The sequence below is a fragment of the Pygoscelis adeliae genome, unplaced genomic scaffold (genome assembly GCF_000699105.1).
Source record: "Pygoscelis adeliae isolate BGI_AS28 unplaced genomic scaffold, ASM69910v1 Scaffold458, whole genome shotgun sequence".
Classification (NCBI taxonomy): domain Eukaryota; kingdom Metazoa; phylum Chordata; class Aves; order Sphenisciformes; family Spheniscidae; genus Pygoscelis; species Pygoscelis adeliae.
This window is the reverse complement of record NW_008825352.1, coordinates 272,146-294,254: the sequence shown is the minus strand read 5'-3', so window position 1 is coordinate 294,254 and position 22,109 is coordinate 272,146. Positions and strand designations below refer to the sequence as shown.

The 22,109-nt window shown below is 46.7% G+C and overlaps 1 protein-coding gene across 1 annotated transcript in view; it reads left to right on the top strand.

The window, feature by feature from the left end:
• Window positions 1–22,109, top strand: part of LOC103922266 (rho guanine nucleotide exchange factor 40-like) — an 80,306-nt gene that overhangs the window by 15,803 nt on the left and 42,394 nt on the right. Inside the window, exons 3-7 of the mRNA XM_009330375.1 lie at window positions 6,527–6,546; window positions 7,139–9,314; window positions 14,516–14,731; window positions 18,753–18,876; window positions 19,998–20,091. Of these exons, the coding sequence (XP_009328650.1) occupies window positions 6,527–6,546; window positions 7,139–9,314; window positions 14,516–14,731; window positions 18,753–18,876; window positions 19,998–20,091 (2,630 nt within the window). The remainder of the gene's footprint in view (window positions 1–6,526; window positions 6,547–7,138; window positions 9,315–14,515; window positions 14,732–18,752; window positions 18,877–19,997; window positions 20,092–22,109) is intronic.

The window sequence follows — 22,109 nt, the reverse complement described above, 5'->3', positions numbered from 1 at the left end:
TGCCTGTGTGAGTACATCATGCTCTCTAAGGCCTGCGAAGGCTTTCTTGGAGAGCTTTCTTTCTACTCTCGTATGTAAAACGTCTGGCAAAAAGTGACGTGTGTACGGCAGCCTGGGTGGGAGAGCAGGCAGACAATTAGGAAACAGTTGAGAAATTGTTATTGAAGCTTAACCGTGCAGAGATCAGATGTGGAGCAGTGCCCCCGCCTTCTGTAACCAGGAACACCGAACAGAAGGTTTAAGGGATTCAGAGGAAGAGGTTTAGCGAAGCGTTTGCTGGATATGGCTGACTCAGGTGGCTTCTAACCCCAGCCGTTCCCTGGCGTGGGGAGGAGGCGTCCGGGCCCCTGCCGCTGGCAGGAGGACGTGTGGGGCGAAATGCTGCCAGTCGGTGTTTTTCCCAGAACTCCGTCTCCCCTTTGATGGTTGCTGGAACAGTCGCAAGGCTCAGTAGCCCCGAGGAGTCACGTTACATTTACTGCCAGAACGAGTCCAAGATTAACATGCTTTACTGTTGGGAGTCTAAAATGTTAGAAACGATGAGTCAAATGCCTCCATCACAAACTTGGCTTAAAGAACCTAAAACTAGGGTTCATTCTAGCCATTTTGTTTCTAAACCTAGAGGGTGTGTGCAGCTAGGCTTTCGATAGAAGTCCTCATGGTGGAGGGCAAGGGACTTCTGGGAGGAGGAAAACTATTAAATAGAAGCTGAAATAATAGTTACTCATTTGTCTTGAGGTGAAATGCTGAGGGGAAACACCCATCACATACCATGGATCCATGTAATGACCCCTGGCAGCTGGTCACCTTGAAAGTGTTTTGGTACAGTGTTTGTCCTGCTGTGTTGTCACCAGCCTCCAGCTTGGTGCCAGCCATGTCTTTGTGAGCCCGTACAGGAAGATCCAAGGTTGTGTGGAAGGATTTTGGAAAGCTGCTCTCTGTCACCCTGAACACTTGAATAGGAATTATTCCGTCGGTTTATCTAGCTGCAGTTTCCAATGCAATGGCGTATAGTGTGGTTTTCCCCTTTAAAAAACCAAAAGGCTTTTAGTTTGTACGAACCAGTAATTATTGGAAGACGTTTCACAGCTTTCCCCAAAACGCCTCCCTCACCGAAGGAGGCAAGGTAGCAATTTCCCCACTCCCTGAGCTCTTGGCAGCTTCCAGTCGCCTGGCGGTGCCCTGGGCAGGTGAGGCGGAGGGAAGGGAAGGGAAGGGAAGGGAAGGGAAGGGAAGGGAAGGGAAGCAACCTGGCTTGTGAGCGGAGCCCACTGCTCGGTGCGGCCCTCTGCCCCCCATGGCTTGTGAGGAGCTGGGCCCACAGTGCTGCTCTCCCACAGGGGGAGGTATTTGGGGCAGTGATGGGGTGACCCACAGGAAGGGTGCCAGTGAGGGGGTCTGCTGGGCAGTGAGGGGGGGCTGTCCCCCTCCCTCCCTGGGCAGCCGGACAGAGGCTGGTGAGGCCACGTGCCCACCACAGGCCATGGCTGCCCTCGGGGCAAAGGCCCCTGTGGGACAGGGGTGTGGTGGTAGGGAGGGCCTTGTGCTGTCCAGCAGCCAATGGGAGGACAGCTGAGGCTGCAGCAGCCAATAGGAGCATGGGGCTGCCTTGACGGGCATGGTAGCCCCAGCTGAGCCAGGGGCTGTCGGAGCAGGAGGTGCTGAGGTGGTGGGCCCTGAGGCGGGAGAGGTGTGAGGGCGGTGGTCCCGGGGGGTCCCTGAGGCGGGAGAGCTGTGAGGACGGGGGGCCTGGGGGGTCCCTGAGGCGGGAGAGCTGTGAGGACGGGGGGCCTGGGGGGTCCCTGAGGCGGGAGAGCTGTGAGGACGGGGGGCCCGGGGGGTCCCTGAGGCGGGAGAGCTGTGAGGACGGGGGGCCTGGGGGGTCCCTGAGGCGGGAGAGGTGTGAGGGCAGTGGGCCTGGAGGAGCTCAGGGTGCTAGCAGCCCCCCAGGCTGGCCTGGAGCATGGGCCCAGGTGACACGGAGGTAAGGGGGCTGGTGGTGGCTGAGGCATCCTGTTGGAGAGGGAAACCGGTACGGTGGGGCTGTCCTACACGTGCAGCGCTGTTTGGGGAGGTGGTGCAGGGGCAGGAGCTGTGCTTGGAGCCACCCTCCTGTCACAGGCCCAGGAATGGGGGAGGGCTCGGGGCCTGCCTGGCACTCCCTGGCCTGCCCAGTAGCCACAAGGTGTGGGGCTGGTGGGGCAGCCACCTCCAGTGAGGGGTGCCCAGGGTTCAGCATTAGGTATTGGGGGCTTTTGCTGAGGTGTGAAATGTCTGGGAGACTGGGCAGCAAGGGGCAGAGTGCAGGCAGAGGCCTCTCAAAGAGCACAGCTGTGGACGCCTTGAGCCTTTCCTTCTTGCTTTGTGACTCTTTGTGGCCTTGACTCATGATTTGGTACTTTCAGAGTGGTAATACAGGGAGATCGAGGGAAACTCTAGGTACCTTGTACTGTCTTTGGAGGTGGGCCCAGGCTATATTCCATATTTTATTTCGACATCTGCTTGTTCGATTTTTTTATTTTATTTATTTTTTTTTTAAATTGCTGAAAGTTCTTTCTTTCATTTGTTGTGGACTTCTCTTCCCCAAACCTCCACTGTGTGCCCCTTCTTTTGTCTTCACTGTCTGAAATCACAGGACTATTTCTTGTTACTTGTTCTTAAAAAGTTTTGTCTGCCTTTTAGAGTCTAAACAAAAGCAATGTTTCCTCCTTAGTTTGTAGTTCAGCTGGTCCTTGTGAGCTTTTCCTAAAGACACTAAAGGGAAAAGAAGTAGCTCCTGTCTGAATGACTACTGTAGGAAATCTTGAGAGCTACATCTTTTGTCAGCTGTGACAAAAGTGTAAGTGGCTTCATGAAGTATTAGACAAGTTCATGGGCTTCAGCTGGGCATATTAAAATCAATAGCCTGTATGTGATCCCCAGGGACTGGAGAAGGGTGTGTGGAGGGGTGTGCCAGAGGGTCTGTCTCTGCTTAGCACAGAGTAAGAAACCAGGTTTTGTCCCTGGCCTTCAGATGACATCCTGAGCTAAATGGACTGTTGGTCCGTTCCAGCCCAGCCATCCCCGTAGCTCTAGGAGCTACCACCTTTGTGCCATCTTTGTCATTGGTGCCCAGCTCTTTCCTCAGAGGCAGCTTTATTCCTGGCTGCAGCCGCCGGGTGTAGAGTCTGTTCCTGGCGCTCCTCTGATGAGCCTGGTTTGGCTCGGTAGCGATTGGACACAAGAAGAGCAAATACTTGAGCCTCAAAGTGAAATGTTAAAACAACTGAAATAAGCCTCTTCACGTAATCTTCCCTGTGAAGGTGCTCTTTGGAGCAGGAGCAGCATGAGGATGCTCCGCTTCTAAAGTTCTAAAACTCTGAAATGTTTAGGCTATTGAAGGACTTACGTTCCTGCTTGGACATTACTCTAGCTCTTGCTGCAGTTTAGACTGTGGCTTTGTAGGGGTTTGCAGGAACTTCAAAGCGTTCTGCATTTTGGTTTTGGTGACTTCATTGCTGAGTTTTCTTCCACTTGTCGGTCAGTGGGCAGACAGGTCAACGAAGCAGTGAGGTTGGGTTTTGGATTTCTTAATGTATGAATGGCCCCCAAATAGGTTACTCTGCATCCAGGTTTTAGCAGAAACTTTGTGTCAGGTAGGTGGTGTCAGGTACAGATGGCCTTAATATACCTACAGGAGGTATTCTAATGGCAGGAGAGGGGTTGATGTGGTGTGGTGTAGGGTGCAATTGTATAGTCTCTTCTGGAAAATTGCAAATTGTTTTTGTTTAAAACCTTATGTACAAAATACTTGGCTCGGGCACTTCTGTAGGAGATATAAGCTCTATTGACTGAGGTGCTGTGTGAGTCCTGAGCTTGATGGAAAAGTCCGTGAAGTACTAACAGTCTGAGACTTGCTGAAGCCAGTAGCAACTTCTGCAAATTGTGTGCTGCCAGAGGAGGTCTTGGCTTGCTGAATTTAACTGTGCTGTGTAAGAAAGGAGCTAGCTGGTTGGTAGAGGCATCTGTGTCTTGGAGATCAGAAGACGACTGCAAAGCTTGGCTCCCCGTGCCTTTGAGGGAAGTACAAGCAACTGTGTGTTAGGTTATGGGGCTTTTTAACTCTAACTTAATAGAGAAAAGAAAGAGAGGTGGGTCTGCTCTGAGTTCAGGGTTAGACTATAAAGGTAATATTAATATGATCCTTCAAACAAATGGAAACTAAAGTAAGATTCAGTTTAGTAGTGATACAGCATGTAGGTACAACAGTAAGCAGTTGCACTGAGTGAACAGAAATAAAACTGCTGTGACTGAAATGGATCTGGAATTGACTTTGTCAAAGAAAAGGGACTGGCTGGTCTCTGTCCTGGAATATGGAAGAAGTTACCACGTAATGCCAAATGTCTGATAACAGGGATTTTTACTGAACCTGTTAAGTCAGGGCTAGTAACAAAATACAGAGAACAAGCTGAGCGTACAACATGCACTGAGCAAGGACTGAATTAACTGACCCATTAAAAACCGGGTAACGTTTTTTCATGTGGCTTGCTCCATGGCAGGTAGTGTAAGACTGGCCTTTTTCAAAAACCAGCTCTCTCTAGAGAGAAAAGTTTTGTTGTCTAATTTCTTTAAAGGATTTATTAGGGAGTCATATGGAAAATTAATTACTGCGTCAAAAGGATGGAGGTTTATGCAAGTATTGCAAGATGGGTAACAAACTGGTGAAAGGGAGGGTGTTTGTACTGCAGTGAAAACTGAGTTGGAGGCAGGAGTCATGAGACACGCATTACTTCTCATCCACGACCTTGGCATAAAAAGTAAGATTATGCATATGACAGATATTTGTGATGAAACCAGTCTGGGAGACAGGAGCAATAACCTAAAAGAGGAGGAGGGTGATAAATGTATTACACAAGATGAGCTCTAAAACTTAAGTACAAAGTTTTTATAACAGTAGATTCAGAGGGCAAGCATATGCCTCGACAAAGTAATGGGCAGAATTTCTGTTATGAACTGGGGTTCATCAGTTTGGAAAGAAAAACTAGCAGGTGACTGGGTTACCGTAGGGACATGACTGGAAGACAAGTGTGATCTTAGCTTTAAGAGATGCTTCTAGCACAGTTGGTGCCATTATATGCAGTGTTTTGCAATGCTTTGCACAATGAAAAAGTGGAACAAAGAAATGTGTGTGTTTGTTTTTGTTTTTTTTTTTTTTTAAATAAAGGCATCACCAAGGAGGTGCTTCAGGCAGGCCTAAGAGGTGATCAAGGGAGATGTGTTAAGTTGGTGTGACATGCCTTAATAATTTTGAGCAATGGGAACACGTCCAGAGAATAAGCTCCAGGGTTGAGGAGGAGGAATTATTGAATCTGAGGGATGATTTGGGCTTCCAGGCCTCTGAGCAACTTTGCATCAGGTGCAGTGAGGATAAGAAACCTGGCTGGGCTGAAGGTAAAGCTTGATGAACATAGGAAAGAAATTACTTAATGCCATTACCTGTTGTTTCAAGGTGTGTGAGGATCCAGGAGGTTCCTTCCAGTTCTGTGGTTTCTCTGCTATATGGCAAAATATTTGAATTAAAGTATTTTTTTTCTTTCATCTGTCTGGCCTGCAGAATACAGCATTTCTATAAATTGTTTTCTCTGTCAAGACTTCCGTGTGACCATGTAAAAGAAACAAGATAAAATGTCTGAAGTCTAATGCTGCCAATACTAAAGTTTTTGGGCTTCCAGATGACAGCTTTCCAATTTAAGTATTGCATCTGATACAGGTGAATCCTATCTAAACCCTTGTCGTGACAGACAGGTGAAATTAATGATGAAACTGATGGCTTATGTCATGGCTCAATTTAAATCTTACTTCACCCAAACAGAATCAAGTTCAAAGCAGTGGTTTTATTTTTTGAAGTTGTGATAAAGCTGTAAATAATTGAGTCAAGTCAGTTCAGCCATGAAACTTCAGTTCTTTTACTTGATTGGGATTTGTCTGAGACTTGTCCTGAGTGCTGCTATGTTTTCAGAACGAGGAGATCCCTGTTATGTGAAGTGTAGCTCCTCGCAGCTTGCCGATGGGACTTGCTGCCTTCTTTCTCTGTGGTCCTGTTATGCTTTCCTCTTTTGCTACCTCCTTTCTCCTGCTTTGTCTTAGCAGTATCTCCTTCTGTTCACTGGTAGGTTACAGCCATCCCTTGCTGCTGCATCCCGTGTAACATGTCTCCGCCTGTCTTGTATAGGCTCTTGATAGCACCAGATGAGTGATGCTTTTTACCTGGCTCCATGCTCTTCTATTTGGCTTAACCAAAATTAGATGGGACATGCTGCATACTCCAGCAGAGCACATTAGGGAATAAAAACAAGTCCTCAGACAGACCTTGGCATTTTATTTTGCCTTCCCTCATCAGCAAAGCTGCTCTTTACCTCCCTTCCAGCAGACCTCAGTCTAAAGACCCAACACTCCTTCACCAGACAAAAGACGTTTTTGCAGTGCCAGGCTGACTAGTGGCGTCTTGTGCAATGAGGTTTCTGCATCTACAACCTCCTTCTGGCAGGCTGGTATCAAGTGTACCCGGTACAGCCTAGAGCTCACTGTGGATGCTCTGGAAATGGTGCCCAGTATTTGGCCACCTTCTCTGTTAAGGCTGTGGATGGTCTCTAGTTGAGGACGGTGAGTTTTGTCCGTGTGTTGTAAGCAGACTGCTGTCTGCCTGCGTTTCTCTAATGGTGCTGGTTAAGGATGCTGTATGGTCTGAATTTTCACTTTCTCAGTCAGTCCAGTTGGTCCTAACAAGGTAGAGACAGGGTCTCTCTGTTTGAGCACTGGGAGGTGCAGACCGCTGATTTTTCTACCCTGGGGTTCTGGGGCCTAGACCTCTGCCTGTCTGTGCTGACCCAGCTTTAAAACAGGGCTGACACTTCTGGCAGCCGGTTGGTTTATACTTAGGTCCTGAGATACTGGTGATTTGTGTCGGTAGCTTTTCTTCTTTCTGCTTTTTAAAGAGAAGACCTCAGTATGGAAAACTCCCCTACACTAATAACCAAAGACCCTAAATTCAACTGTTCTATTGCTACAGCTGTGGAAGAGAAACATTGATCTCTCCTGTCCAAAAGCTTGAGCTAAGATCTGTTCCTGATGCTGAAAACACTTTCTCTTTTCTCCGTAGGTTCAGTACTGTGGCTTGCTGTTTCGCCATGAGGGCTGGCCCCTGTGTATTCACGAGAAGATTGTAGTCCAGTTGGCTTCTATTGACTGGCGAATCTTGAAGCCTGGTGACTTCTACCTGCAGGTGGTCCCCTATCTCAAGAAGTCTCCACGAATTGTACTGAAATGTTTGGCAAAAGACAAGCATAATGTAGAGGAAGTCGTGATTCCAGAAGTTTCCTATACCTCTATTTTTACTCTGGAATGGTTGAGTACTATCAATGGAGAGCGGATGGGTATAGCACTGGAAAATTGTTTACTGACCACTGATGATAAAATATTTCGTGTCCCTTGGGATAAAGTGGTTAATCCTGAATTTATAAATAAACCAAAAATAATTGAAAATAATATCATCTCTCCAGAAATAACAGAGGAACCTTCAATTTTGTGCCTCCCCATGGACCATGCTGAGTGCAGTTCACCAGACCTAGGATCTCAGTATCTACAGGAACAAAGTCCGAATCAAGACAACCCGGTCATTAGCAGCACAGCTCCGCAGTTGAGTGAAGCTTTTGTCAATGGTGTGTGTACAAGTCCTGTGCCTCAAGAGAACTTGAAAAGTGACCTTGAAGGGGAGTACGTTGAGCTGACAGAAGTTTCACTGCCCAGGTTTGGGCCACAGGCAGGCTCTTTAACCCAATCACTAGCTTTAAGTTATCTAACTCAGCCCAGAACACAAGTGAATGCGTCTAAAGGCAAGCACAGGTTTATTGTCATTCAAGACAGTACCTACTCCAAGAACTTAATTCGGTCAGCACTTATGCAGAAGGAGCACTGTCAAATGGACACTCTGAGGACTTCTTCTACAGAAGTTCTCAAAAATGTGATTCCATTGGAAAGCAACAAAATGATGGCACATGGAGAACTGTCTCCAGAAGGTCAGCTGGTATCGGGTGGTCCTGGAAATATGGGGAATAGCTTTCCTGTGGCTGAGTCTCCTGCCTGCAGTGCAGAAGATTCATCTGCAGAGCAGGAGACCCGCAGTGAATGCTCAACTGATTGGCGATATGCGCTGTGCAGCTACAGCGACGTGTGTGCTGGTGATGGTGTCAACTGCAAAGCACAAATGCCTGGTGCTCTTGGAAATGTGGAAGGAGAAAGTGATGGTCCTAGCGGAAATCCTGGTGTTGAAACATCAGAGGAGAGCCCAGAAACAATTCTATATGCTGCTGCTGCTGCCCCTGCTACAGAGGAGGTGATACTGAAAGGACATGGAGAACCACTGACCGAGGGTCAAAATGAGGTGATACAGATGGATCCCTCTCCTGTGTCTGTCCTGGGACCTTCAGGACCACATTGCACACTGAAGGAAGTTTCTGATGTTTCTTGCCAGAGCGTCGGTGAAAGTGTTGCGCCAGTCCAGGCCACTGCATTGCTTATCATGCCTGAAAGTTCAGATGTCGGTGTGAAGAGAGGCTTCCCTTCTTCAGGGAACACGGCGGATGTAGGAGCAGTCGGTGCTTGCTGCAGTGATCAGGAAGCAAATCTTAGTTCTCCATTAAATGCTCCAGAACAGAACCAAGGAGAAGTAGATGAATTCGAGCTGGGAAGAAGGGACAGCCCTGAGGAAGTCAAAGAGATTGAACAAATATTGACTGTAAACGAGAATCAGACTAGTCACAGTCACTGTTCTCTCAAAGCTCCTGCAGATGGACTCTTGTCAGGTGGTGAAGAGCAAGAGATCTCTGCATGTCAGCATAAGAAAGCTGAAGAAGTCATACTACTCCAAACTGCTCTGTCAGCAGAGGGCGATCAGGCGGCAGAACAATTAAATAACAGCGACTCTTTGATGGGCCCTGATGCACAAGCAGAAGGCTCAAGTCATTTCAGAACCCACAGGTCTGGAGAGAGGTGTGAGGAGCCGCAAAGATGGGCAGAAAATCAGGGCTGTAGAAGTGAAGAGAACTCTGTGCTGAACTCAGAGCGTGTTGCGGTACAGGACTTGCAGGGAGGGGAGGAGAACCAGGGAAGTTTTTCTTACGGGGAAAAGTCAAAGACTATAGCCTTAAAAACACTGGAATCCATTGAAGAGGAACTGGAGGTTGGACCACTGTCCTCGGGACCCGCTGAGGGGCATGCAGAGCCCACCACTCTGCACTCCCGCCAAGAGGCAGCTTCTGGGGCATCATCTCCTAAAGGTACAACAATTGGATATTTGTGTGTTTATCTGTTTGATAACATGGATCGAAAGCAAAGTCCTCAAGAGGTACTGCTGACAAGTACATCTGCTGGGGGGCTTTGGGGTAGTAGCACAAACTACAGGAAAATGATTAAGTTGTCATTTTTGTGGCTTGAAACTAGCTTTCTCTTCACAGGTTGGTTTATTGTAGGTATTTTGTTTAATGGTTCTTTGCAAACATGTATCGGTACAGAACAAAGTTCCACTGTAAGAGACTTCTTAGTTTCAGTTAATCTGATTGCTGGTGACCTCCACCCGTTACATTCATCGTGTGCACATTATGGATGCATGCAATAGGAATGCGTGAAAAGAGAATGTCTAACCGTACAAGTCTTTCGTAGTTGAAAATTGGCTTTAGGAAGATAGTTGTGGCAAGAGGAAGCAGCAGTGGATGCCACAGTAAAATACTAGCTGTGTAACACGACCTGAAGATCAACAAATGTGTGTGCTGGTAACTGATTAAAGAAGCAAACTGCGGAGCTGAGGGATTCCCCCCTCTTCCCTCCCTTCCCCTCCGGTGTGCTTTCTTCAGCTTGGTTATGTTTCAAGTAGAAGCTGTTTAACTTGAGTGGGAGAGCACAGAGAAATTAAGCATCTAACTTCGACTCAAACGGTGTGTTCAAGCAGGTATTGCCCAGACTTCTTGATGCCTGGGTTCCTGTGCTGGAGCTGTGCTCCTTCAGAAGGAATTGAACAGGCAGCCTTTTGCACCAGACTGTAAGCAGGCGGTGTGTAACCGCATGGACACGATGTTGGCTTTGCCTAGCTCATGCTGAGTCTGGAAAGCTGTAGCTAGATATGCAGATCACATCGATGTGTGGCGGGGGTGGGTGAAACGTGCCATTCCAGTTCAACAGCTCTCGTTCCCTGAGACCCCTGGCTAGGAAAATTACCCGGCTTGAAATATTAGAGTGAGGACTCTTGAAAGGGTCGGAGGTAGAGACCCACGTTGCTAGAGCATGTCTGACCCTGTGGAGGAACAGATTGAGAGCTGGTCGTCTTGGGACGGGCTGCCAGTGTAATGTTTGCACTGATCCTAAATTGTGTGGGTAAGAGCCTACCTCACCGCTGCAAACACAGCTACTTTCTCAAGTGTCCAAAAGTCACGTTTTACCTGATGCCTTAGTGTGACCTCCTAATGGAGCTAAAGTGTCCACTGATTAAAATGAAATTTCATTAACACCTGCACCAAAATATTTTAATTCCGTAATTAGGCAAGCCCATGGTTGCCAGGCATTTCTGGCACTTTTGGAGTGACAAGCATTTCTCTTCTGTGAAATGGAGGGGTCAGTTCAGAAGTTTCTATTTCTGAAGTGTGCGTGTCTCTGAGCATCTACCACCATGAGCAGAAAAAAAGAGGTCACCTTCTGCCTATCCGTAGCTCTTGGGGCATGTATGCCAGTAAATAACCATGTGGTGGGTATCCATTCCCCTGACAAAGCTGAACCTGGCTTGACTTCATGTTTGCACAGGACTGGACCTCAGAAAACCTAGGCTGCGTTGAGTGCTGGGTGTACGCTTTCCTCATGACGCTAGTGGCTGCTTGTTCGGTGTTCCCATCTCTTCTGTCTAAAATTAGCCGGGTCCAGCTCGTGTATGAGATAAGTGTGATGTTTTTCGCTGCTTCACAGGACGAGTCTTTGCCACTGCTGCAGATTTCAGCAATGCAGACCCCTCTGGGGTATGTGTGAAGTTTGCTTTTAATGAAAGACAATTTAAATGTTTTTGGGGATTTGGCTGAAATAAGTGACATGTTCATGGCCCAATTCTGATGATGTTAAGCTTTGGCATTGCAGTTAAAACCAAAACTGTTATCTCCGAGTTTGTAAAGGAAAAGAAACAACCTAAATCACCAGAACACCCCTTCCCTCCCCCTCCCCAAACCAACAAACTAAAACTCTTTAAGGCATAGGACAGCTCAGATATCTGTTAATGCTGGGAGTATTTCTTAAACACTATAGCTGGAACTGTAACAAGCTTAATCCATTCAATTACATTTGATTGCTTTGAGATCCAAACAAGCCATCCCCTTATCTAGCCCCATTAAACGTTCAGAGATACAATAATAAGATAATTCAGAGATAAAATTACAAAGTGAAGCAAATGTCCTACTCTCAGTCCTACAAATGGACTTTTCTCTTCCAGCCAGTCAGTCTGTAGGCAAGTTAAATTCTCTGACTGTCTCTTGTTGGGGTCATTTTGCTATTATGATTGGAAACTGTGGGTATCTTGCCTAAACTATAAATAACAACAAAGCTTAAGCTTTACTGGGCCAATTCAGATCTACAGTTCACACCTTGATAGTAGTGGGCAGACACACGACTTGCTCTGTGTGAGGTGGAGGAGCTTTCTTGTTACAGCAGACATTGTAGATTATATCAAAATACTCATTCAGAACTGGGGCATCTGAGTTTGCTGTGTCTGCAGATTTTTCCTTGTCCATTAACTCTCTCCCCTTCCTCCCACTCCCAGTCACAAACTGAGCTTATTTTCTGCACAAATATGATCTAACTTTGAAAAGATTTTGAGTCAAATGTGAGCTGTTTTGAGTTGGTGGCTTAAAATTCACACTGGCTCCATTCACAGAGAATCTGACTGCTGTTTTTTCCCTAATGACTGACTTTAAGTGAAAGTGAATTTTGAAACTTTGCAGCTCTGGAAAGAATTCCTATATTTCGAGTGTGGAAAATATCTTGATATTCAACAAATTGGCTGAAAAGCCACACTGGGGCATATTCAGCAGCACCTGTTAGGGCATTCCGTTCCCGTTCCCTGTTACTATGTGATGTTAGCATAGATGGTACTGGTGCCGGGGCAGTTTGCAGGAAAAATGCTAATGTCCCTTTGAAATGCACACAAGCAAATCCTCCTCTACCACTTCCTTAACCTCTGGGAAGGGTGGAACCTGCAAACACGGCAAGTTCAGATGTCCCGGTTCTCAATTTGCTTTTTGATGTAATCCTCCGCATTCTACAACTTCCGCTTTAGTAAGTGCCTCCACCCCAGATTGCAAATAACAAACAGTGAGCTTGGGCCTGTTCAGAGGGAGGTGGGGTCTGCAGATCTGAACTGGGCCCAAGAAGCTTAGGGAAGAGGTTTGTTTGGGCAAGATGTACGTAGTCTGGAGGCTGCACTACTCCAGTGAGGTTTCCCTGGGGCTGAAAAGCCCCAATACCAGGGCTGTGTCTGGTGGGCTGAGCAAAATACTTCTCTCTTCTAGCTTTTGGGAGCTGCTACCTCATTCCTAAGAGATATCCAAGGCAGGGCTGCCATGTACATTTATGTCTTTCTCTTGCCCTGGTGTGGTACCTTCAGTATAGCTATGTTCCCTTTCTTGTCTTCTTTAAATGCCACATTTTGGTCCTTTTTGCAGATTTAATGCAGATTCCTTTACTACAAACTGTGTGGCTTATTGCCAGGCCTTACAGCTCCTTGAGACGATGATGCTATGATTCTCTGTTCTCCTAGAAAGCCTATCAGCCCTTAATGTGAAACCTTTGGGGCATGACTTAACGTGACTCTCTGACCTTCAAGATACCGCATCTACGGGAGATCAGTGCCCCTCTAAAATGCTGCTTCAGGAAGAGCTAGCAGCATTGTCCAAAGTGAATGACCTCTTGCATCACTGGAAAGTGGAGGCTGAGGTAGTAGTAGGAACAGAACTGAGCTCTGACACGTCCCAGAACTGTGCAGAGCCCTGAAGCCATCGCAGCAGCTTACGTGGTCAAATGCAGCAGATGCCAAGCTGGGTCCCAGGGATGCTCCTTCAAGAGGAGTGTTACCAAAGAGTAATGAGCAGCTACTCTGTCATGGCCTCAATGGTGCAGAGCCCTGGAGCCCCTCCTAGTTTCCCCCCGCTGTTGGATAATTTTGCACAGTGAGCCATGCTGCTCAGGGCACTTCTCTCACCCACTTTAGCAATTTTGAAAGCAGTTTGGGCTGAGCCTCAACCTGTAAATCTCCTTGACTGCTAAAACTTGTATTGAAAGCCACTTCAAGGACTGCTTTGTTCCTGGTCCTGCTCTTTAATGAAGTATTGGAATCTGTTAGTAAATAAACTGAGTCAACTGTCAGCATTGTTGATGCTGCAGGAAGGCAGGATGGTTGAAGTCAATTTCAAATAGCAATTAAAACGTCTGACTTCATAGCAAGCAAATAAATACTCCACTCTCTTATTTTCCTAAAGAGACGTTGATTTTTTGTTGGTAGATATTGAAGTATCGGGATTTGCAGCGAAGTATAGCCTTTTCTTTAGTGTATCTTGCTGCCAAACAGTGGGATAGCCCAGCTGTGTACTTAGGATGCTAAAGACGTATTGCTGAAGACATATTGTTGGCTTCTAATTCTTATAATATTGGGAAATGGGGAATAATACTTCTTACACAGTAGGTATATTTTTTTTTCTTCTCTCCAGCTACTTTTACGTAAAAATTGAAACTTGATAAAACTAGCATTAGTTTCCATGTAGTAGCTAAGATATTTAGTTTTAGAATTAACTGATTCTGATAACTTGTACTTTAGAGCTGAGGTGTCAGGCAAAGGAAGCATTTTCTCCAGTTCTCGAACAGAGCTGATTGGCGTAATCATCCCGTTCTTCAGGGTTTTAAAATAGGTTTCTGACTTTCACATTAACTGTTAATTAAAAAAGTCTGGACGAGCAGAACAAGGTCTCTGGCTAATTTCCAGCTGATTTGTCAGCCTCGAGTTGACTTCATATTTTCAGGAACTAATCTGAAAGTGGTGTTGGGGGAGTAATTCTGCTCTGACGGAGCAGCTCTCCCTGTCAGAAGCTGGTTTATCACTTCAGCATGCTCGAGCTGCTGGAGCTTAGCCAGGGACTTGCACCGTGCCAGACTTTCAGGCTGTGAGCAGACATGTACTGCTTGATATGTTACCTTTAAAAATGACTTTGACTACAGTAATCCTGATCTGAATTGAGTTTTTGTAACTCGCAAACTTCACAATAAATTGGTTTATTTTTTTAGAATTACAGTAGTATTAATGTTATAACCAGTTTTGGAACATGCATGCTACTGGCATGAGGACTGGAGGAGCTGCAGAGTGCTGGGGCTGGGGGCACGTCCCTCCCCAGTCTGGGACTTACCTGGGACCTTTTGGGTGGAGCTCTGCTCGAGCTTCTGACTGCTGTTTGTCTTATAGGGATGGTGTCAGAAGGGGCAGAGAGGAGAAAAGAAGCAACCGGCACAGATGTGTTGAAACCAGTGAGTAAAGCCAGTGCTCTGGAGGAAACCTCAACAGCTATTACTCCTCCGACGTCCCCAGCTTCTGGGACTGCCTGGGGTGGTCGGTCTGCACCTACCATAGTCAAGGATGTGAACCCAGAAGTGCTCAGGAGCGGAGTTGCCTGCCTGCCTGGTGAGTAGCTGAGCCAGAATGTGTCTGAGAAGTGTGGTTTGTAGGAGGGCAAGGGAGACGAGCAGTGCTGCAGACTGGTGCCAATTCCATTTCTTTCACCCCAAAGCTCTCCAGAAGCAACATGTCTTGAATCCTCTAAGGTTTCTGGATGGGTAGGACAGGAAGTAGAACTTCCCTCTCATGAAGGTAATGTTAACTTGCTCCCAGGAGACTCAAAATATTAACCAAGCATGTATGAGTCAGAAATGCCAAATCTGTGGGCTCATACCAGTAGCTCAAAAAGAGAAGAGTGAGGGTGCAGCTAATGATGGGCTGGTGGGCCTGACATCAGACCTAGTCGAAACAATAGGAACTTGATTCATTTGATAGATAATTAAAGGATAGGAGTGTAGAAGATGCTAGCTGACAGTGCTCTTGTAAAACCAGTTTTATTCTTGGTAATTAGAAGTTTGGCTGATTAAATGTAGCTGCCTAGATATAATAGATTTTTAGAAAACATTTGATTTCATGACACATAGTGTTGAAAGGAATATCCCAATGAAGGGTGGATGAGCAACGAGTGGGATGAACGATAGCGTAGCTAAATAGCAGATGACAAAACTATCTATCAAGGGAGGACTTCCCAGAATTGTTCTGCTGAGATCAGTTGTAAGTCAAACGTTATTCAGTGTTTGCATCTGAAATGGCAGCAAGTATCAAATTACTGTGGATAAAACTTCTGCATGGGACAAATATTGGCAGAGTGGTAAACAAAGCTGAAGCTGTTGGACAGAGCAGCCAGGATCACTTGGTGTGCAGGGCCCACACAAGAGGTCTTTGTGTTTAACCAAATATGAAGTGCAGCAGAGGAAGTGAGATCTACCTCTCCAGTGCGAAACAGCCGTTTGGCAGCATCTGCCTAAGCAGCCCGTGTGGGCTCGCTTCCTTCCACAGCCAGCGAGAGGGTTGTCCAGTGCGGGGTAGGAAGATGGCTCCTGAGCTGACTGGATGTAGCTATGTATGAGTTGAAAACTGGCCAGAGAGCAGAGAAGAGGTCAGGCGGACCTGTGCGGTGTGGAGAAATTGGGAAGGAGAGCAGAAAGGCGGCACAGCGATTTCTCACTCGGTGCTGGGGCTGCAAGACCAATTTTGACCTCAGATATGTAAAGGAGAGGGGATGACTAGCCAGGTTAAGAAAGTGATTTTACCTCTGTGTACTTGTTGGTGATGCCTCTCAAATAGTGTGGGTATGTTCTGATGCCTTTGTTCTAAAAGGAAATGGTGAATATTGGAGGTGGTGCAGAAAAGGGTGACAGCCCTTTCTTGTAACTGAATTGGATGTCTTATGGCAAGAGACTGGAAGGTTGTTTACCTTGTAAGATGATTGAGAATGAGGTGAAAACACCTTTGTGCAGGGAAGGAGGAAAGGGAAATAAGACTTTTCCAGATTTCTGGAAAAAGGTGAAATGAGCAACCAAGTGCAGGGCAGAGTTACGGTACATTCAAACATGTAACTTTGCATTGGTAGGTAAATTGTTAAGAACAAATTCCAAAGGAGGATTTCCAATCTTCTGATCTGCTGATCAGGTTGGATGTTGTAGGGTGTGTACAACAGCCAAAAAATTACAGGGTTTGAGAGAGGGGTCTTTAAGAGAAGCTCATAGTCCGTGCTATTGTAGGAGCCTGACTATGTGATCTAATGCTCTAGTTGTTTCCTTTGTCACAGATTCCGGTCATAATGTATGGCTGTTAAACAAGGCAAATGCATTTGAATATGGGATGAAGGGATGTGCCCTTGAAATGCATTGAGGAAACAAGGTTTGGGTTTGATACCACTTCCAAGGGAGTTTTTGTCTAAGGGAGGAATCACGTTTTCTGTAGAAGCAGTATTGGATTTGACTGACATCTCTTCTCTCACGTGTCTCCTTCTGGATTTCAGTGGACAATCCTCATACCTGAGGGAATGCACTCACCACTCAGTTAAATGCTTTATGTTAGACATTGGTAATGATATAATAATTACATTAGAAAGGATAACTTTTATAATGGATAGTGAATAAGAGCTAATTAATAAACTAGTAGCTGATGGAGTTAGGAAGAAATCTTCCTTTCAGGAGAGTTTCAATTCTGCATTCTGCTCTTGAATCATCTGGTTATTCCACTGTTGGACACCTAGCCCTGGTGGCTGTGTTGCTTTTTTGACCTGGTCAGGCAATTCCCAGGCTCCTATATAGAAGTTCAAGGTTTAATGAAGTTCTGGTGATGCCGAGCCTCCCTGATGGACAAAAGATGTTGCCTCAGAGTAAGAAAGTTTGTGCTTCAGAGTAAGAAAGCTTTTACTGAGCCTGGTTATCGAGCCATTTTTCCTGTAATTGAGTACTTTGCTTTTTGTTTTGTTTTGTTTTCTGATTATCCCCTTAGCTTATGAAACAAGGTATATTAATAAGCTTTTTCTAATTTCTCTCCAGCTCTGTGATTACACAGATAAAACAGTATTTCAGGAGTAATAAAACTCCTCCTGAATCACACAGACGATGAATGATTTTTGTCCCTGCTGTTAGCAGGAGAAAGCCTGTGTCACAGTTCTGGTCCCTGGGAGGGAGAAAGCCCTGCTTCTAAACGATGCCCATCTGTGTCTGTGGCCCTCACTCAAGTCACGTCCTAGTGACAGATTGAGATCACACCAGGGCAGTTTTCTGTGCTTGGGGCTGTCCATCTGTATCTGTTTTACCTGTCAACTCACATGCTTGTCCCTGGGATGGGGAGAGAGGTGGTCCAGGACACTATCTCCTGTGGTAGCAATAAAGTTCAGAAGAGACAGACGTAGCTTTCTCTAAGCCTCTGGTTTTGTCTTGTGCTTGGGATTTTTTTCCCATCTCATACAATTTGTATGACAGGAAATGGCTCCTGTTCTTGTGAATTACTTTTCACACAATAGAGGTGTAGTCCCTACTGTTCTCCAAATCACTTACCTTCCTGGTGACGTGCAGGAGTGCAGAGCGCTGGTCACTTGAGCAGGTTCTCACTCCACAGACACCGCCTACTTTTGAATGGCAGCTCTGGGTCTCTGAAGCGGTGTGTCCACCTCTTTACCTCTCCTTTGCATCTGGAGAAGAGGCTGGACCTAATTCCAGAAACAGCACTTATGACCTTCTCTTCATAGTTCTTGGTGCACATTGTGGCTAAAGCCCAAAGCCAGACTATCATTTAGTTTTGGGAGCTCAGAGCAGGCTCAGTTCCTGTGATAAGCTGTGTCTTTGGGCTTTTGGAAAGTGGGGGGCAGAGAACTGTTGTCAAGGCTAAGTGAAGCAGAGGGGTTTCTCCTTCCTCAACGTATCACAACTCAGCTGTGTTGCCCATACTGTGCCTTATCTATTCCCTAGGCACTGAGTCAGCCCTGAAAGTAAAGAAAGACTCTGGCACCAACTGCCCTTGTCAGAGCTGCAGGCAGGTGAGAGTGTGCTCCTGGGCTGTCTGCTCCTGGGCTGTCCACTCTGCAGCCCCTGAGGAGGAGCTCCAGGGCTTTGCTCCCAGGAGGAGATGTCTGGTTAAGTGCTAGGCTCAGCCTGCAGTGTGCGTGCCCAGTCTCATTAGATAGTGTGTTTTGTTCTGCAAACCTGTCTGCATTGTCTGGTCTGACAGCAACACGAATACTGTAACATAAGTGGAGGTGAGATTATTTATCTTGAGTTTGAGATTCTTGCTTTTCTCATAAGGTTGGGTTATCATTAGTCAACTTCAGCCATATTTTATGAAGAATGTGTGTTTGGGTGGAAGAGAGCAGTCTAAATCTAACACTACCATGAGAGAAAGACAAGCAGAGCTCAGCTACTTCGCTCTGGGGCAGCATTTGCGTACTTTGGAAGTGTGTTTATAGCCTACCGCAATCTGCAACATGCACTATATCGAGTTCTGTGAAGCATTTCCAGGAAGGTGATGGGGTGGTAGTAGGGGAATATGAGGCGTGCACACCTGGAACCAGGCTCTGTTGACTTCCTTGTGTGATTTTTTTTGTTGTTTTTTTCCATCCTTCGTTTTACAGGTACCAGAGATAAATCAGGACGTGCAGTGGCCATAATAACGACAAGGAACACAGCCTGGTTAAACCCCCACTGCAATACCACTGAGCTTGTACGCCTTCTTCTGTACTTGCATAGCATCCCAAGGTTTGTGATGCTCTTGGGCTGACAGGGTAGACAGCTGCTGCCGTGTCCGCTTTGCCTTTTGGGGGGGGTGGAAGCTGGGGCAGTGAGTGGAACGGGGTGACTTCGTTGGCCTAGGAACCTGGTCCAGACAGTCCTGAAACTGTACAGATGGGGATCTCCTGCTAGGGTGAACTGGCTCGTGTTCAGTAAGCTCTTTGGCTATTCTGTATGTGCCTTGTGCACGTGGTGTGATAGAATTAGGTACCTACTGAATGTTTTCAAGCGTTGCCCTGAATCCAAGCCATTCTTGCTATCCTTTATGAGCTCAGAAAATGGGATTTGGGAGCTATGATGGGGCAGTCATGCAGCAGCTCCGTGATACAGTGTTGTGACATTTTAGGGCCAGGCCTCCAAGCTGAGAGGGAGGGAGGATCTGCAAGGGTTGAGAAAATCTGCCTTGATGTCTGGCTGACAATTGTTTTTGGAATCTGCAGGCTGGAGTTTGCTGCAGCTACTCTTCTTTTCACTATGATAGACTCTCCTCCCAGCTCATCTCAGGCTCTACTGAGACTTTGTTTCACTTTTAGATGATTAAACTAATAAGAGGTAAAGCTAACTCCTGGTTAGTGATTTTAGTTTTTTAATTTGAAGCCTTTAAACCATTGATAAAGGGAGCAGGCTTAACCCATGGGAAAGCTTCTGCTACTCGTGCTTTGTTTCTTATGCTTCTCCCTTCAAATCTGATTCTGGGCAAGGCAGATGTTGGGTCTGATCCAGAATGGCTGTTCTTGTGAAGCAGTGTGGCTAAGGCCAAGCTTGTCCCTGAACATAATTAGGAAGGACTGGTTTTCCTGTGTGGATTACCCAGAGTCGTCAATGGCACCTTTGCCATCAGTGAGATGTCTCCTAGGAACTGGAGAAACAGGAAGTTCGGGTGGAAATAGCAAAGGTAAAAGCTGAGGAATCCAGGTGGTGCTTTCCACGTATATATTTTGGTTAAGAGAAGGTGGCCAGTTAGTTCCCTGTCCTTACAGAGGCATAACGTACTGTTTTTTTCACCCTGTCATGACAGGGTTCTGTTTCTATAGTCTTGCTGCTTTTCATTGGTGACAAGTGTGACCTCTTTTTCTCTGTCCTTGCAGACCAGAATGTCAGGCTTTAGGTCTAACTGTTCTTGTGGATGCTCGTCGCTGTTCACCGGTTCCCGCTCTCTTCAAGGCGTTCAGCATATTGCAGGTGAGACTTGAGCTTGGGCAAAGGAACACTAGTTGGCTTGCTGTTTTGGTTGGATGTTACATCTCCATCTGCCGCTTATGTCTCCATCTGCCGCCTGGCTTTCCGTTGGCTTTGGGAGGTGGAGTTAGGCACCCAGCCCTGTTTTAGGAGGATGACCTGGACTTGCCAAACTGCAGACAAAGCAAAAAAATTAAGCCAGTCTGAGTTAGGGGAGAACACCCCTCCCCACCCCTCCAAATTTGCTTCTGTCTCTGTGCTGAGAACAGCCTGTACCCAAGTCTAAACACTGTCATGAATTACCATGCTCGGAGATGATGTCCCCTGCACAGAGAGGCTGTGTGAAATACGCAGGGATTTTTGCCCACCACGGAGAAGGGAGGAAGAGAGGCCTCTCCCTGCTGCGGAGGGAGGGGAAGGACGCTGCTTGTCATGCCAGGTGGAAGAGTACATGCAGCTGTTGATATGGCTGTCGGTGAATGACTGGAACCGGACATGCCGTAACTCTATATTGCTTCAGGTCAAAGCCTTTCATATCAGTCACTTGGAAAGCAAGTGGGTTGTGTTGCCCCTGCTCCCAGATAGAAGCTATTTGCTGCTGTTAGAAAGCCAAGGAGATGCTGGGTTGTAGCTATGACTAATCTTGTTTAAGCAGGTGTTCCTTTTAAATCAGAGCTTAGGTCTCTTAGGACTCAAACTCCGCAAACTGGAACAGGGCAATATTTTAATGAGGCTGGTGTCTCTGTGGTTTATGTGCTTCAGTGCCACATCTGAGAGTTGGGGCTGAGTCAGAGGTCTGTCCTCCTGCTTCCTGGGCTGGGTGGAGCTGTGAGCCCTATCAGTGTGCTCATTCTCTGTGGTGGAGGAGCAGCCTGGTGCCCTGCTCGGTTCTGCAGAGGTAACAAGCAAGTTGTCTTCTTTTTTATGCTGTGCCCATATGGCAGTGGGCTTGCTAAAACTTTTGAGCCTTTCGTTGCCCATGGTTGCGTGGTCGTGTCTTAGTGGGATGATTTGGAAATTGGCAACACGTTCAGACACAATGTGCTTTTTGGGTCCCCAGTCTCGTACAAGCATGGCAGGAATAAAGCCATTCTAACCTTTAAGTTTCCTACCCTCTGAAAAGAGGAGTGGGGTGGGGGACAAAGCTTTTTGCAGTGCCTCTGATATCCTGCTGTGATGGCTGTTTGGCTCTGAGCACCTCGTTATCAGGGTGGTGCAACAGTTAGTTAACAGGGCTTAATGTGCTGCAAGACAGATTGCTGGAGCTGAGTGTGTGCTCCAGGTAACAGTGACTGACAGAGGCTGATTACTCTGCTTGTGGTTTTTCGGTCCTTACCCTGACTGTTCTGCAGACTCCGTAAACAAGACCTGTTCAGCTAGCTCATCATCTGGTTATGGCACAGGAATAATCCCCTGGCTCCTCTGAGCCTTTTGGAGATCCTTAGCGTTAACCTCTGTGATCCCATGGCAGTACTCTCTGAAACAAGGACAGAGAAATACAGAAAACTGACTGTAACTGCAGTGAGGCAAGCTAGGCTTTCTAGAGCACAGCAAGGTTTGCTGGCTGGTGGATACAGAAGCACAGACTGTATGTTGTGCCTGTAAGGGCACAAAACAGATCATCTCCTTGGGGTCCTTTCTGAAATCCCTGACGCATCTCCCAGTGCCTCTTATCTCTGGCAGACTGCCTCTGGAGCTCATTTCTCTGCTGTTCTGCTCTCCGCTTCAAAAAGATTTTATTTTACATGGCTTTTGTGAAGCCTACTATGATAGCGTGGGTGGAATCTGTTAAATGTTGAGATCCAGTGTTGCTTGTTCAATTTTGAAGGGATGTTTTCCTCTTGAGCAGTGAGGAGCACTGCTTCACGGTGGGTAAGCACAGGTCGGATGACCTAATGCAGAGTCCCTTCCTGCTGCAGCACTCGGATCTGTTAACCCTAGAGAACCTCCCCGGGGAGAGAAGACTTTGATCCCATAGGTTTCTGGGTCAAGATCTGTCAGTCTGAGGAAATACTCCGCTC